Source organism: Rhinoderma darwinii, chromosome 3, assembly GCF_050947455.1.
Source record: "Rhinoderma darwinii isolate aRhiDar2 chromosome 3, aRhiDar2.hap1, whole genome shotgun sequence".
NCBI lineage: Eukaryota > Metazoa > Chordata > Amphibia > Anura > Rhinodermatidae > Rhinoderma > Rhinoderma darwinii.
The window spans coordinates 420121659-420138421 of record NC_134689.1 but is presented as its reverse complement, the minus strand read 5'-3'; the positions used below and the strand labels follow the sequence as shown (position 1 = coordinate 420138421).

The 16763-nt window shown below is 45.1% G+C and overlaps 1 protein-coding gene across 1 annotated transcript; it reads left to right on the top strand.

The window, feature by feature from the left end:
• The first annotated feature begins 10826 nt into the window (after positions 1-10826).
• Positions 10827-15575, top strand: LOC142748448 (zona pellucida sperm-binding protein 3-like). Its single transcript, XM_075855546.1, has 8 exons — positions 10827-11282; positions 11880-11998; positions 13265-13368; positions 13436-13613; positions 13685-13802; positions 14525-14616; positions 14747-14880; positions 15328-15575. The coding sequence occupies exons 1-8, from the start codon at positions 10827-10829 to the stop codon at positions 15573-15575; spliced, it is 1449 nt and encodes a 482-aa protein (XP_075711661.1).
• The last annotated feature ends 1188 nt before the right edge of the window (positions 15576-16763 follow it).

The window sequence follows — 16763 nt, the reverse complement described above, 5'->3', positions numbered from 1 at the left end:
GGTATGGAAGGTGGGTATGACTGGATCTCTGTAAATCTCTTGGCATTCCTGCCTTGTGTAAGAGCAGTTGGCAGTCTTTGGATGCGATGTCTACATGATGACTCTTTCTGCTCATGTGGCTTTGCACATTTATTATGACCATAGTGTAAATTGACACAGCGGTTCACATCCTCATTGGCTTGAATGGTGCTTTTGGTTCTGTTCTGCCTGAGACCTGGTTGAACAGCAAAGCACAGACCTGATGCTATAGGATGGCGAGCGCTTTAGTCTGTAACTTCAAGTCAATGAGTGAGGAAAATAAGATCAGGCTGGTACTAACAAACATTTAGTCGCATGTGAATTTTAGTCGGGTGAGCTCAATGATTTCCTATGGGAATCTAGGTCTTGGGTTTTCCCTTGTTCCTCAAGTGAACTGAACATGGATTACCATCGGGTATAATATGACCTGTGGTCCATTCACTTGGTCCGTAGGGCGTCCAAGTCTTGCAGATAGAATATGAACAGCTAGGTGCCCAAACACGGTCGGCAGGACATCATGCAATCAGCTTTTCTCCGGAGGACCCACCATTGGAATAAATGTCTTTTGTGAACAAAGTTTATCCAGTTCTGCTACTGTCCAATAAACTCCTTTACTATAAAAAATAAAATGGAGGCAAGTTCCATCGGAGGCTGTATGTACGGTAGAGTAAGTTCTACAAGAGTATATCTCTGTATATACAGCACCTGACGGAGCCTGTACGGCAGAGCATGGGGACCATGTGGCTTCATACTAGGGAGTCCTACGGGCTGCAGACACATCTGTCATGAGTCTTTAGATTCTATTTGAGCCACTTTTTGCCATGATTCTTGTAATGACACTGCGTCACTTGTTAACTGCTGCTTTTTTGACACATTTTTCAAAGTGACAAACCACGATAAAAATGACGTCTGTAAATAGACACTTTATGGTCCTTCCAGATGTCGGTGCGGTTACAGAAAGATAAACACATGTGGTTTTACTGCGATTATTATGCGTTTAACCACATCTAAGAAACTGCATAAGATCATGGCAAAATATGCGGGCAGGTCTCGGATGCATTTATTCGCAACTTGTAAATGAAGCTTTAGGGTCGCGGCAGGAGACCCGATATTACTGCAGCATGTGGATACAATTTTAAGGAGACTGGGTACTTGTTCCCCCATGGGTGGAAAGGCAATCTTTAAACTGAACATCCAGCGATCACGCTGTCAAAATCTCTCTGGCGCTCCATGGCGATATCACACAATATATATCATAATGCATTGTATGAAATTATATGGTTGCAAAAAAAAATTCACAATTTTACTAGAATTTAGAAGCGGTTGTATTTTTCTGGTTTAAAAAAAAATAAAAATTGCGATCACATTCGATCTACATTGAATCCTAAAGGGAGGAAAATTTTATGCAATAAATTGTACACCAACATCATGCGATCCCACAGACTGCGCTACATTCTATCTTAAACACGGTTGAATCATGATCTGGCTGATCACGGCCTCTGCCTCGGCTCTGCTATACACCCATCACATTCCATTTCCGGACCTTTGAATTCCCCGCCTCCACTTCTGCCTGTACAGCTGAGCGCTCATAAGCACAACCTAAGTCATACTCTCTCCCCCTTGGGTCGATTCTTTTCATTCGTCTAGTCCTATTTTTTTTTTTAAAGACAAGGCCATTTTTTATTTTTCCCTCAGAGCCATAACTTTATTTTTTTTCTTCTCCCCTTTTTGTCTCCCTGTGTGAGAGGGTGAGACTGCGATTCTCAGCTACAAGTGGATGGGCCGCCATCCTGTTATGGCATGTGCCCACAGGAAGAGCACCAGTGAGACACCCATGGCCGCGGACTGTCGGCATTGCTCACCCCCCCCCCCCCCAACGGCCGCAGCCATGGATCAGTGAGTGCTGGCCCGCATCCTCTCCTTCTGCTTCACTCTACTCTGTCCCGTATTATGGCTCTGTACCAGTTCGGGGTGGTACAGAGCTGTAATGCAGCAGTAATGTTCTCCTATGGCGGTTGGCATAATATGGAACGAGTGAACGGAAGAGTGATGCAGCGGTTAATAATGGGCCTTGTCTTCATTTACAAAGTGCTGGTAAAACGTGTAATGGTTCTTCAAAAAATATGGTCCATATCGGACGAACCCTAAGTGCAGTGCGCTATGAGGGCATGTTGAGATATTATGAGGGCACCTCCATCAAACCAGATCCAAGAGCTGCACCATCTATGACCATACTATAATGTACCTTCAGTATCAATGGACCTGGTGATAACACTGACTGTCGGGGCCCCAAGCAGCAGGACATCATGCAATCAGCTTTCATCCGGAGGACCCACAATCTGAAAAGATGTCGTCCAGTAAATAAAGTTTAATCAGTTGTAAAATAATTATTTACTTGGGATGTTTTTGATGGTTTGAGCAGTAAAAAACACATAAAACAGGTGAAGCACGTGGTTTCTGTAGATAAAATCTGACTCCAAGCTTTTAACCTATATGTGCACCACAACGCACTATAGTGTCGTGGTGGGGGAGGTGATGATTGGAGCGGTCTCACCCGCTGAGCCCGCTCCGTATGCACCAGGTGTTAGCTGTGTGTTATAGCTGACACATGGGGCTAACGGCCAGAAACAGTGATTGCGCTGTCCCTGGCCGCTTAACCCCTTAGATGCTGTGATCAAGCACGATAGCAGCATCTAAGACGTTGGAAAGAGGGGACGCCACCCTCTGACAGCTCATTGCAACGTGATCGGGCGGCACCAATGCTTGTCATGGCAGCCCATGATGGTATGTTCACACGGCCTATTTTTAGCCATTTTTCGGGCCGTAAACACCCCAAAAAGCGGCTAAAACTGCGGTGGCTGGACGCCTCCAAACATCTGCCCTTTGATTTCAATGGGAAAAACGGCGTTCCGTTCCCACGTCTCGTAAAAAGAAGGGCACGTCACTTCTTGAGCCGTTTTTGGAGCCGTTTCTCATTGACTCAATAGAAAAACAGAATACAAAAAAATGAAATAAATAGTAATAAAAAAAGTCTCATGTACCCCAAAATGATTCTAATAGAAACTACAGCTCGTCCCGCAAAAACCTCATACCGCTCAATCGATGTAAAAATAAAAAAGTTATGGCTCTCAGAATATGGCGGCAACACACAAATTTTATGTTTAAGGCCTCATTTACACGAGCGTGTGCGTTTTGCGCGCGCAAAAAACGCTGCGTTTTGCGCGCGTTTGTATGGCGTATGCACTGCGTATACGCAGCCTTGTTGCATTTTAAACGCGCGCACGACTAGCGTTTACATCGCGCGTAAAAAACGCAGAGGGGATTAGTGGGACGCCCGCCTACAAATAGGCCAGCTGGCCCAACCCATGCTTGCTGGTAGAAATATGTTTGCAAGGTTATTTCCGCCTCTGCAGAAACCACAGTGTTTGTTTTTCCCTTCAAATTGGAATCGCTTTGACACCCAACTATTATGGCTTCGCCAGCACTGGCGCGTGTGCTTCTTCTCTGGATGATCTCACGTCGGTTTGGCCAGCGCCGACACATGCTGCAGCACCACACGCCTGGAAGAAGTCGCATTTGGGTTCACCCACTTGTGGCCCAACGTACAATAAAAGGGCATTTCCATACCCTGTTTGAGGACTTACGCCGGCATCCCGACAAATTTCGAGCCTTCTGCCGCATGTCTGTGGCCACATTTGACCTTCTGCTTGAGCAAACTCGCTCTGGTCTCACCTTCCAGAATACGAACATGAGACGCTGCATTTCGCCCGAGGAACGTCTGCTTGTGACCTTGAGGTATGTATGAAGCTGCTATAACTTAGTCCATGCCGCTGCCTTCTTCACCAGCCCCCCACTAACATGTGTTCTTCCTTTCTTTTTCTTTCTCTTTATTTTCTAGATTTCTGGCCACAGGCAATAGTTATCATTCGTTGCATTTTGAATTTCTTTTGGGAGTGACCACCATTTCGTTCATTGTCACATCCACCTGTGTCGTGTTGTGGCAGAGTTTAAAGAGCACGGTCATGCCTCAGCACACGACAGAACAGTGGCTAAGTATATCAGAGGGATTTCTTAGAGCTACTGAATTTCCTAATTGCATTGGTGCCCTAGACGGCAAACACATTCGTGTGAGAAAGCCCCCACGCAGTGGCTCGCAATACTATAACTACAAGCAGTATTTTTCCATGGTATTGTTAGCCTTGGCGGACACTAATTATTGTTTCACTATTGTTGACATTGGCTCGTATGGAAGCTCGGCAGATGCACGCATATTCCGTACATCAAGAATGGGGAAGCGACTCGTGAATAGGCGACTGGGGTTGCCGGAACCCTCCATCCTCCCAGGCTCCAGCGGGCCCCCAATCCCGTATGTAATCGTGGCAGATGAGGGGTTCGCACTCACAAGGCAAGTCATGCGTCCCTTTGCAAGAAGGGGCTTGGATGACCGTAGGCGCATGTTCAATCTCCGCCTGGGCAGAGCTCGGCGATGTGTCGAATGTGCCTTTGGCATTATGTCGAACAGGTGGCGTGTCTTTCTGTCAACAATGCAATTGTCCATGCATAATGTCACACGTGTTATCCAAGCGGGTGTAGTTCTGCATAACTTCTGCCGCATTAATGATGCAAACTTTGATGCTGACTATATCATAACACACGCAGACACCACTGACAATGTCCCGGTGATTCCTCTCGGCCGATCTGTCTCCTCCGGCCTTCGAGTTCGTGATACTTTGGCGGCATATTTTGAGTGCCCATCTGGACCAGCACCGTGGGGGGCTGATGACCTGTGAAGGGGTGAATGTTCTTTTGACGCTTCACTACCGACCTGAGATGTGGGCATTTTTTGTTTTGTTTCTTTTGTGTGTTGGGGTTGGGGTAGGGACTCGCAAAACATGAGGACCCTTGACGCGGGTTGCGAGCTTATATCTCTCTGGGTTTGAGCAGGACTTTACACAGTTGCCGACTTACTTTGCCCATATATCCTGTTGTGCGGACTGCAGGTAGGGAAGTCCAATTGCAAGTGTACTTATTTTGCTTCAGGGCCCATGGCAGGACCTAAACTTTGGAATCCCTTTCAAGCCATGTCAAACCACGAGAGATTAACTAAAACCTCATATCACATGTCCATGCATTGGTCCAAAAGGCAGGAAGTGTGTGAGAGTGTAGGCTAAGGAAATGTGTGCCAAACCTTCTGTTGGGTGGTCGAAAAGAATAATAAAACGAAATCAAACCATGAACTTGTTTTTTTTTATTTTGGGATTCGGACCAATCCCAATTTTTTTTGAAAAATAAATACACACCAACATGGTGTAACGAAATCCAAACTAAAAACAGGATCACACAATATACGTGGCCAGGCCTGCACCACACACAACAGTGCCGTCCAGAAATATTGGCACCAACACACTCAGAGGTGTTGGTATAGTTGGGCTGGGGAGGCATATGCCTGCATTTCAGCACCACTATGCTGGACCTGGAGCTGGGTAGGTTGTTCCTGGCCAGCATAGTGGTGCTGATGTGGTGGCTGGAATGTGGGCCCCGCGAAGTGGGGAGCCATAGGGCGCATGTATGGATGCGGACGGGCCATCTGGGGAACAGGGTGAAATTGGCCAGGCACCTGGGCCGTGGGTGGCGGCATGTAAGTATTTCGCCACTGCTCGATTGCCGTGAAACACGGATGGGGATTGTGTGGCGGTCTGCAAGCGTCGATCAATGTGACGATCGACGCCTGCAGACGGCCCATAAGGTCCATCGGCACCAGGCGTAGGAGGGGCACAATGCTGCGGCCAAAGGCATCATTGCCATCCTCCTCTGCGGCTCGCCTCAAATACTCGAGTACCCGCGTATCCACCTGGGCAGATGTGGAGGGCTGTGGGGCACGAACACGCCGACTGCGGGCTCGCACGGGCCGCTCCTGGGCTGGAGAGGCAACCGGCCGTTCGGACTGGCCTGGTGCGGGCTCCTGGGGTGTCGGCTCGGGGCTGGGTGGCAGGATATTGGGAGCAGGGGCTTCGGCCACAGACTCCCCCACGTCAGTCTCCTCTGCTGTATCCTCCAAATTGTCGGTGGTTCTACAAGGAGGCAAAAAATTATGAGTACAAAATCTAACAATGCCCACAACAACACGTTGACAGACAGGACCTGGCCAAACACACAGTACACTCATGCAACGACATAAATGCTTACGTGCGCATATCCATGATGTCCTTCAGGAACATCAGCTGTTTCGTATAAATGTAGGGCCGTTTGCGAGATGCCCCATCTCCGCTGCGTCCCTTGTCACCCATCTCTCGCCTGAATTGATCACGGCAGCTCCGCCACCGTGTCTTGATATCTTGGACTGGTGTATGTAACAAAAACAAAACACGCCATCAGAACTATCACCTCTCACTACAAAATGAAGGGCCCTGCAATGGCAATGCGGTGGGACGTGGGGAAGCACCTGCTCCACCAAAGTTTCTCGTGCTCATGTGCGCAATACACATACAGGGCCCAGGTTTTCTATAGGCATGACAGGCATTGACAGAAAATGACAGGTACTCACCCAAGCGAGTGCGGTCACGGGTTCGGCCAGTCTCCCACTCTTGCCCAAAGAGGTTTTTGGCCACCAACTCCCATGCGTCCTCCTTCACCGTCCTGTTGTGATACTCCTCACATCTGTTATCCCATATCGCAGGATGCTCCTGGATAAAAAGTATGAGGCGCTCCACATCCATCCCGCGCGGCATGGCTGTAGTATGTGGCTGTGAAACACTCCAAAATCTCCCCAGACAACTCTGCTGGCACTGGCTAGTCTTGCCCCCTCGCACTTGAAAGGCAGGCACTTCCTGGTTTGGAGAAGCTTTGTGTAGCTTTATAGACTAATTAGAATGGACATAACAGCTCTTGCGTGTTTTTCGCGCATGCAACGCAGGACCGTCCGTGTGGCATGCGTTGTTTTCACGCACCCATTGAAGTCAATGGGTGCGTGTTGCGTGAAAAACGCAAGAATATAGAACATGTCGTGAGTTTTACGCAACGCACTCACGCAGCGCAAAATACACGCATCGTCTAAACAGCCCCATAGACTATTATAGGTGCGTACGACACGCGTGAAAAGCACGCGCGTCGCACGCGCGTATAATACGCTCGTGTAAACGAGGCCTAACAATCAGTTGTTTCCTTGTAAAACATAAAAAAAACAATATAAGTTTGGTATCGCCGTAATCGTAATGACCGATAGAATGAAGTTAACTGTCGTTTTTACTGTATGGTGAAAGCCGTAAAAACGAAACCCCTCAAAATATTGAGGAATCGCTGTTTTTTTCCTATTCCACCCCACAAAGATTTTTTTTCAGTTTCCCAATACGATATATAGTATAATAAACTGTGAAAAACTACAACTCGTCCTGCAAAAAACAAGCCCTCATAGGGCATATCGACGGAAAAATATAAAAGTTATGGCTTTTGGAAGGTGGGGAGGAAAAAATGAAAATGAAAATCCAAAAAATGGCTGCGTCCTGAAAGGATTAAAGGGAATGTGTCGCTAGAAATTTTTTTATTTTTTTTAGTTAAACAGTTAGTATATAAATGATTACACATTGTTCTAATTTTTTAAATTTTTTCACAAGTCAGGAAATATTACAAATTAGATTCTAATTTATAACATTTCCATGTGCTGGTCACTAGAGGGAGCAATTCCCAAAATTGCAGCATTGGCATGTGGTAAAGCAACCTCATTGCTTTATGCTGCAAAATTGGAGAAGGCACACTCGCTCTAGTGTGCTCAAACAATCCCCCCTCCTTCATCCTGGCTAGTGCCAGGAGAAAGGAGGGGGTTTAATGTTCAAACCTCCTACACTGTGTGCCGCCATTTTTTGAGCGAATGCACAGTGTAGTAGGTTTACATACAGTGGTAAACACACAGTAAAACACGAACATACACAAACATAACTTACCTGCTCCTGCCGCGGCCGCCGCTCCGTCCGCTCCCTCCGCTCCTAGTCCTTGCTTCTGAATATATGTCCGGAAGCCGCGACCGGAAGTAGTCATCGTACTGTCCGGCCGCGGCTTCCGGTCCATATGAAAATGGCGCTGGATGTCGCTCGGCCAAAGACCTTCCTTTTGGATTGTGTGGGGGCGGCGCATGCACCGTTCCCACACAGACAGCGTACACCATAGTGAATGGAACGGCTCCCGTTCGCATTCTCTATGGGGCTGTATGTGCCGTATTCCATCTTTGTATGTGTCGTTAATCGACACATACAGAGATGAAAAAAAATGGCAGCCCTCATAGAGAGAAAAAAGAAAGAAAAAAGTCAAACACAAAAACACAAATAAATAAAATGTATTTTAATAACACACTAAAAGCAAATGTATGTAAAAAAAAAATTTTTCACGACACCTGTCCTTTAAAATACAGGTAGATTTTGAGGAATTCATCTTTTATTTTTGTTTCGGAACCCTAGTCATCGGTACATTTACATTTAATTAAAAAAAGTACCAAAAAACGTGCCGAAACTCCACAGAGTCGTTTTTTTCTGACTCCAGTTGATTTGAATGAGAGGTTCTAGAGCAGATTCCGCTTCACGATAGAGCAGGACGCTTCATTCTATCCTGAAAAAATGGCTCTGATTCTGATTGAAATGAATGAGAGGCCGATTGAAAAAGTTTTTGCCGCTGGTTCCGGAGCTGAAAATGCATCAAAATCAGCATTAAAAAAACTCTGTGTACACAGATCTTAAGGCCGGGATCACACACACAGTATTGATGCGGTTTTTATGGCAGTTTTTAGCTCCGTTTTTTAAGCCACAGCCAGAAGTTTTTGGCCGCACTATAAAAATTGCATAAATAATTACGGCAAGATTGCACGCAATTTTACCGCTAATTGTCGAGGTTTTGCCATGCGGTTTTTATAAGTGAAGACGATTTATTTTACAAGCTTTATCTGTGATAACTGCCCAGGCAAAAATCGCTTTGCAAAACCGCCATAATTCACACTAAGACCGCATGCTTTTTTTGTTGATTTTTAAAGAGGCTCCGTCACCAGATTTTGCAGCCCCTATCTGCTATTGCATGTGATCGGCGCTGCAATGTAGATTACAGTAACGTTTTTATTTTTTAAAAAACGAGCATTTTTGTCCAAGTTATGACCATTTTCGTATTTATGCAAATGAGGCTTGCAAAAGTACAACTGGGCGTGTTTAAAAGTAAAAGTCCAAGTGGGCGTGTATTGTGTTCGTACATCGGGGCGTTTTTAATACTTTTACTAGCTGGGCGTTCTGATGAGAAGTATCATCCACTCCTCTTCACAACGCCCAGCTTCTGGCAGTGCAGATCTGTGACGTCACTCACAGGTCCTGCATCGTGTCGGCCACATCGGCACCAGAGGCTACAGTTGATTCTGCAGCAGCATCAGCGTTTGCAGGTAAGTAGCTACATCGACTTACCTGCAAACGCCGATGCTGCTGCAGAATCAACTGAAGCCTCTGGTGCCGATGAGTCCTCGCTCGTCCGACACGATGCAGGATCTGGGGCAGGAAGTGACGTCACAGCGTGATCTCTGGAGAACACGGCTGTGTCTGCACTGCCAGAAGCTGGGCGTTCTGAAGAGAAGTGGATGATACTTCTATACACAACGCCCAGCTAGTAAAAGTAGTAAACACGCCCCGATGTACGCACATAATACACGCCCACTTGGACTTTTACTTTAAACACGCCCACTTGGACTTTTGCAAGCCTCATTTGCATAAATACAAAAATGGTCATAACTTGGCCAAAAATGCTCGTTTTTTAAAAATAAAAACGTTACTGTAATCTACATTGCAGCGCCCATCTGCTGCAATAGCAGATAGGGGTTGCAAAATCTGGTGACAGAGCCTCTTTAAGTGTTTTTTACCGTGTGACCAAAAATATCTCATGTAAATTCACCCTTGGGCTACATTCACACTTTGTGTAATTTGGTGCAGAAAATTTGCATCAAAACCACAGGTGACCACAGGAAATTCCCGAGGTACCTAACAATGCGTTTTTTTATGCGTTTTTAGATGCGGTTTTTATGCTGCAGATTTTGGTGTGTTTTGTTTTATAAACTTGTCAGATACAAGTCGCTGGCAGAAACGCAAGATAAATTGACATGCTGCAGATTTTAAATACGCACCGCAGGTCACTTTATGTGCGCAAAAACTCTGCAACGTGTAGATGAGATTACTTGAAGGGTATGTGCACACACACTAATTACGTCCGTAATTGACGGACGTATTTCGGCCGCAAGTCCCGGACCGAACACAGTGCAGGGAGCCGGGCTCCTAGCATCATACTTATGTACGATGCTAGGAGTCCCTGCCTCGCTGCAGGACAACTGTCCCGTACTGTAGTCATGTTTTCAGTACGGGACAGTAGTTCCACGGAGAGGCAGGGACTCCTAGCATCGTACATAAGTATGATGCTAGGAGCCCGGCTCCCTGCACTGTGTTCGGTCCACTACTTGCGGCCGAAATACGTCCGTCAATTACGGACGTAATTAGTGTGTGTGCACATACCCGAATTCTCATTTATTTTGATTGTATTGTATTATGCTGCGGATCTGCACGTAATACGCATCATGTGCATTTGGCCTCAAAGTATCGTGACAAACTCAACTTCACCACCAATGAACTTCTAAAAACCACTACGTCAGCTCTGCTATATCCTAATCAACTGTGATTGAGAAGGTGTCCAGCTGAGTGTGATCATTATCTGCTCCATGTGAAGGTATGACTATGTGATGGGTGGAGTATAAAGTCCTGCTTCCTCCACTCTCTCCTTGTGTTACTTCTTCTGCAGTCAGGATGGAGCTGTGGGTCAGGTGGAGTTGGTTGTTAGTGGTTCTTCTCTGTGGACCAGGCTTTAGTAGTTCCTTGGTTAGACAGCAGCGCCAGTCAGACCCTAGGTGGAGGGATTATCAGCCTGGATGGGGATCTTCTAGAGGACTTGGACAACCTGTGTCTGGAGTGGGCTCTCCTAGAGGAATCCCTTGGTCTCCAGTTCAGACTGGATGGGGCCCCAGGTATCCTGGAGAGTTTCAGCCACGACAGCTTACACAATCTCCAAACTCCCCTATCAGTGTGCAGTGTGGTGAGGACAGGCTGGTGGTGATGGTGACCAGAGACTTCTATGGGAATGGAAAGCTGGTGAAGGCTTCAGACCTGACTCTAGGATCCCAGCCCTGCAGAGCTGGACCTCAGAGCTCAGATACTACTGTGATCTTTGAAAATGGTCTTCAAGAATGTGGGAGCAACTTGGAGGTAAGTGTCTGATCTCCGGAGGTGCCCTAATCCTTGGGTAAGAAATACAAGGTCGGGTTCTTGCCCAAAATAACTAGTTTTCTGACCAGACTGGCTTTAAAAACCTAAATACTTAGGCAGTTTATTTCTGCTTCCGGCCTCCACAGCGTGGTGAATCCATATGGTGGTTATTAATCCATATTAGTTTCTGCTGAAGTTCATCAGTAGCTACTGGACCTGCACTAAAATGTGAGCTTTAGTCACACATTTGACTGTTGATTGTTTGGGTGATCTTATACCAAGTAACTCCCAGATTTGTAATTGGCTGGCTGTGAACCCCACATTCCTAATGGTTCATATGTCTTATATCATATTATATCAAGGGGGGGGTGGATTTACATAAAAGAGAAAAAAAAATGGCCACAGATGTTTTTTTTTTTAAGTGGGTTTATATTTTGTGTAACGTGTTTTTGTTCTCACCCCCCCCCCCCCTTTTGGTCATGGGGAAACCGAATGCTTTCTTGGTGGTAGTTTTTGTTATTGAACTCCACTTAGAGGCTTTGTAGTTTTTCATAAAACTTAATTACTATAAATGTTTTGGTTTTTTTTCTCCCCAAGATGACTCCAGACTGGCTTCTCTACACGATCAACCTGCGCTACACCCCCACGTCCTCCAGCAATGTGCCAATCACCAGGTTCAACTCTGCTTTGGTCCCCATCCAGTGTTACTACCCACGGTGAGTCTATAGCAATGATATGATCTCCATGTTCAGAAGATCTGGTTAGAAACAAGTGGTGGTAAATTTAGGGTTCTACCTTACCAGAGTAAGTCAATTGTCCATGGTATACACTAGAGTACATTGAATATAGAGTGTTGGTTAATTTTAGTTCTCTTCTCTTGATGCCTTCTGAAATGTTCAGTATCTAGGATATGGTTTGGTAGCAGATTTACTCCTATGGCTGGATATAGTGTAGTATTAGCATGCTGGTGGCATTGGGTATACAATGCAGTAAAAAAAGTAGCAATGAGTTTAACTTAAAGCGGCTCTGTCACCACGTTACAAGTGCCCTATCAACTACATAATGTGATCGGAGCTGTAATGTAGATAAGTGTTTTTTATTTTGAAAAACGAACTGAGCAAGTTATGAGCAATTTTAGATTTATGCTAATTTGTTTCCTTATGGACAACTGGGCGGTTTTTTACCTTTTGACCAACTGTGTTGTAAAGTGGTCAGTGTCATACACTTCTCTCCATTCTTGTCCATTTGTACTCAGCACAGCGTGATCTCACGAGATCCCGCTGTGCTGTCACATACACCCACGTTAACTTTACTGAAGTGTCTTGAGAGAGTAGACATTGCCTCCAGCCATGACCCGATGTCTATTCACACCCAACACTTCGGTAAAGTTTGTGGGGGACTTACAGTACAGCGTGATCTTGTGAGTGAGATCACACTGTGAATCAATACACCGCGTGATCTCATGAGATCACGCTGTGCTGTGTGAGTAAGTCCCACATAAACTTTACCGAAGTGTCGTGTGTGAATAGACATCGCATCCTGGCTGGAGGCAATGTCTACTCACACTCAAGACACTTCAGTAAAGTTAATGTGGGTGTATGTGACAACACAGCATGATCTTGTGCGATCATGCTGTGCTGAGTACAAATTGACAAGAATGGAGAAGTGTATGACGCTGATTGGTCAGTGTCATACACTTCTCTTTACAACACACTTGGTCAAAAGGTAAACGCCCAGTTGTCCATTAAGAAACAAATTAGCATAAATCTAAAATTGCTCATAACTTGCTCAATTCGTTTTTCAAAATAAACACTTATCTACATTACAGCTCCGATCACATTATGTAGTTGAAAGGGCACTTATAATGTGGTGACAGAGCGCCTCGAAACTAGAAACTGTTTCTAAGACGTGTGATGGTACCTTCTTCTTGAATGTGGCTGACATAGGATTCTGAATCTCTAAGCACTCTTCAACCTTTCTAGACATGGCAATGTGAGCAGCAAAGCGGTCAAGCCGACTTGGGTTCCCTTTAGCACCACGGTGACCACAGAAGAGCGGCTGGTCTTCTCCTTGCAGCTAATGACTGGTAAGTCTTTCCAGTAGTGGGGCAGAGTCTCTTGTTCTAGGCTAATAACCTTAAATTGCATCCCCAGAGGACTGGAGTGCTCCTAGGTCATCACTGGTCTTCCAGCTTGGTGACATGTTCTACATTGAAGCCTCTTTGGATGTTCAGAACCATGTCCCGATGACCCTGTTTGTTGACAGCTGTGTGGCCACCCTTACCGCAGATGTGACCTCCAATCCCCGTTATGAGATCATTGCTTATAATGGGTGAGTTTCTGCCTTACACGTTGCACTATTTAAACCAAGGGCATCTTAACTGAAGTGAATCTCTCCTATAGGTGCTTGATGGATGGTATGCAAGAAGATTCCTCCTCTGCATTTTTGCAAAGACCCCAAGCCAGCAAGCTCCGCTTCAAGGTTGATGCTTTCAGGTTCACTGACCGTGATCTCTCTACGGTGAGTATTAGTGATTATCAGAAAAATAAGACCTGTTGTGCAGTGGGGTATAACCATGAAGACCCCAACTGAGTAGCTCTTTTAAATGTGAACTTGGTCTGAGAGCATTACTGCTCTACCTTTTCAACATGAATCTCTTGTGTAGGTTACAGCTTGTGTGGTAATTACGTTAAAGAGGCTCTGTCACCAGATTATAAGTGCCCTATCTCCTATATAATCTGATTGGCGCTGTAATGTAGAGAACAGTGGTTTTTATTTTGAAAAATGATCATTTTTGAGCAAGTTATGAGCTAGTTTAGATTTATGCTAATGAGTTTCTCAATGGCCAACTGGGCGTGTTTTTACTTTTTACCAACTGGGTGTTGTACAGAGGAGTGTATGAGGCTGACCAATCGGTGACCAATCCTTCTCATTGTTCTAGCCCAGCATGATCCACAGCACAGTGTGATTGTGCAGTGAAAGAAATAAACACGCCCAGTTGGAAATAAGAGAACCATTTGCATAAATATAAAATTGCTCATAACTTAGCCAAAAATGATAGTTTTTGAAAATAAATAAATGTTACTGTTCTCTACATTGCAGCGCCGATCTCATGCAATAGGAGATAGGGATTTGATCTTGTGACAGAGGCTCTTTAACTAAACTATTGCATGGAAGTGGACTAAAAGTTGTGAAATCCATCGTTGCATGTATTAAGACCTGAACTGTGAATGTTGTTCTAGATCTATATCACATGTTCTCTGAGAGCTGCTGACCTCAACCAGACCCCTGATCCAGTGAACAAGGCCTGCTCCTACAACAAGGCTACCAGCAGGTGAGAGCTCCTTCAAATGGGTGGGTGTTTTGGTTAAAAAAAAAATCACAATACTAGATGTGGTCTTGGACAACAATTTTATAAAGTATTCAATAGTTGGAACACTTGGTTGGCTTACAATATCTCCTAGTTGGTCACCCGTGGAAGGATCAAGTGGGATCTGCCAGTGCTGCACCACCAGGAACTGTGCTACTGCTTCAGGCCAAAGAATGACATGGGGCTCCTCACTTGGAAGACCCAGGGGACTTGGGAAGAGAGATGTTGGTGAGTTCTAGATGTTTTCTAACTTGTGACTGAAATTCCATCTTGGATAAACTGAAGACTCATGTTTGCTGTAGACTGTGCCGCACATTGTATCTTTGTGCATAATGGGTTGCCCAACCTTTATATTCTGTCAATTTATGAGCATGGATCTCTGTATTCTACTGCTTGCCTCTTTCTTACTAAATAAAACTCCTGCTGTAGAAACCTGAGGGAGACTACAGCTTGTGTTTCCAGGAAAACTTCTAAATTGTAACTGTAGATGAGGGGTGGGGGACACTTAAAAGAAAGCTAGGTTCCTCAAAGTTGGGACTGTCCTGTTTTTATAAGAACTTGAGTACCAATTATTTGGACAGAGTCCTACTCTAGAATACTTGCTGTTTACTTTGTCTTAGTGTCCAATGTTCCTCACGTCTGCAATTCAATTAATATTTAAGAACTTTCTTCCAGGTTTCCATGTAGAGAAACATGTCCTGGCCACACTGGGTCCTCTTCTAGTGACTGGAGAAAAGCCTAACCAGATCTCCAGAGCAGCACACACTGAAGCTTCCAGAATGACTGCAGGACGTGACCGTCTACAGCTGTGGGTGATGGTGGCCATCGGGTCTGTCAGTTCAATAATTGTTGTGATTGCTCTTACTATGGTTGGAAAATGTCTTCTGAACAGATTCTTCAATAGTCAAGAAATAAAGCTATAACAAAATAAAAAAACTTGGTGTCTATCTTGGCTCTTGTGACTATCTAAAGAACACGGTTTACTGGGTTTCCATTAGTTTGGGAACGTCCTGCATCATTCATTACAATTGACCACATCAGGTCCATTTTTATATACACTAGTATTAAGGAGTCACATGTACTTCATATGGCAGAACCTCTTCGGCAGTTTTATGGAGCTACTGGATGGTCTAGTATGAGTGTTACAACCCTGACACTGGATTTAATTTCGGCAGTCATTCTGAAATGTAGTGAGCTACGGGTTGGCTGCCGCCATGAACTCCAACATGCCCAACCTACATAATTGCTTAAAAATCCATCTGAAGGACTCTGACTATCTCAATTAGGGCTTATTTAGACTAACGTATAATACGTACGTGCTACGCACGTGATTTTCACACACGTCACACGGACCTATGTTAGTCAATGGGGCTGTTAGGACTGTCTGATTTTCACTCAGCGTATGTCCGCTGCGTAAAACTCACGACATGTCCTATATTTGCCCGTTTTTCACGAATCACGCACCCATTGAGGTCAATGGATGCGTGAAAACCGCACACGGAAGCACTTCCGTGTGATGCGCGCTACAGTAGTCAAAGCTATGAATGAAAACAAAAGCACCATTTGCTTTTCTGTTTACATACATAAAAACGGTGTCAAAATGATGGCGGCCACGCATCCTGTGATGACACATGGAGCTTTTATGGACTCAAAACGTGGCGTTTTTGCGCACTCAAAACGCACACGCTTGTGTGAATCAGTCCTTAAAGTAATACTCCAGGAAAAACTAGCACTAAAGGCTTGGGTGTAACTTGATGGTTCAGTACTCACCTCAGAGCCAAAGAGCAGGTAAGATGGTGCTGTACATCTTGTGGTATTTTGACACTTTACAGAAAAGTCTAAGGTCACAAACTTGGGCAAGACAGATGACTTATTTTAAGTAACTAGCAGAAGGGGGGGATTGAAGAAAATATTGGGTATGTTGGATTTCTACATGCCTTTTTCCCGTGGGAGATAAAAATACTGCCAGATGTGTTAGGCAGTGGCCTTTTCAGCACATGGGGAGTTGGGAGAAGAGCGGCTTGTTGAATGCTCGCTGTTTGGCTAACCGTTATTGTATCTGTAGCTTTAGATATTATCTGAGCACTGCTTTCTACTGTACCCTACACAAG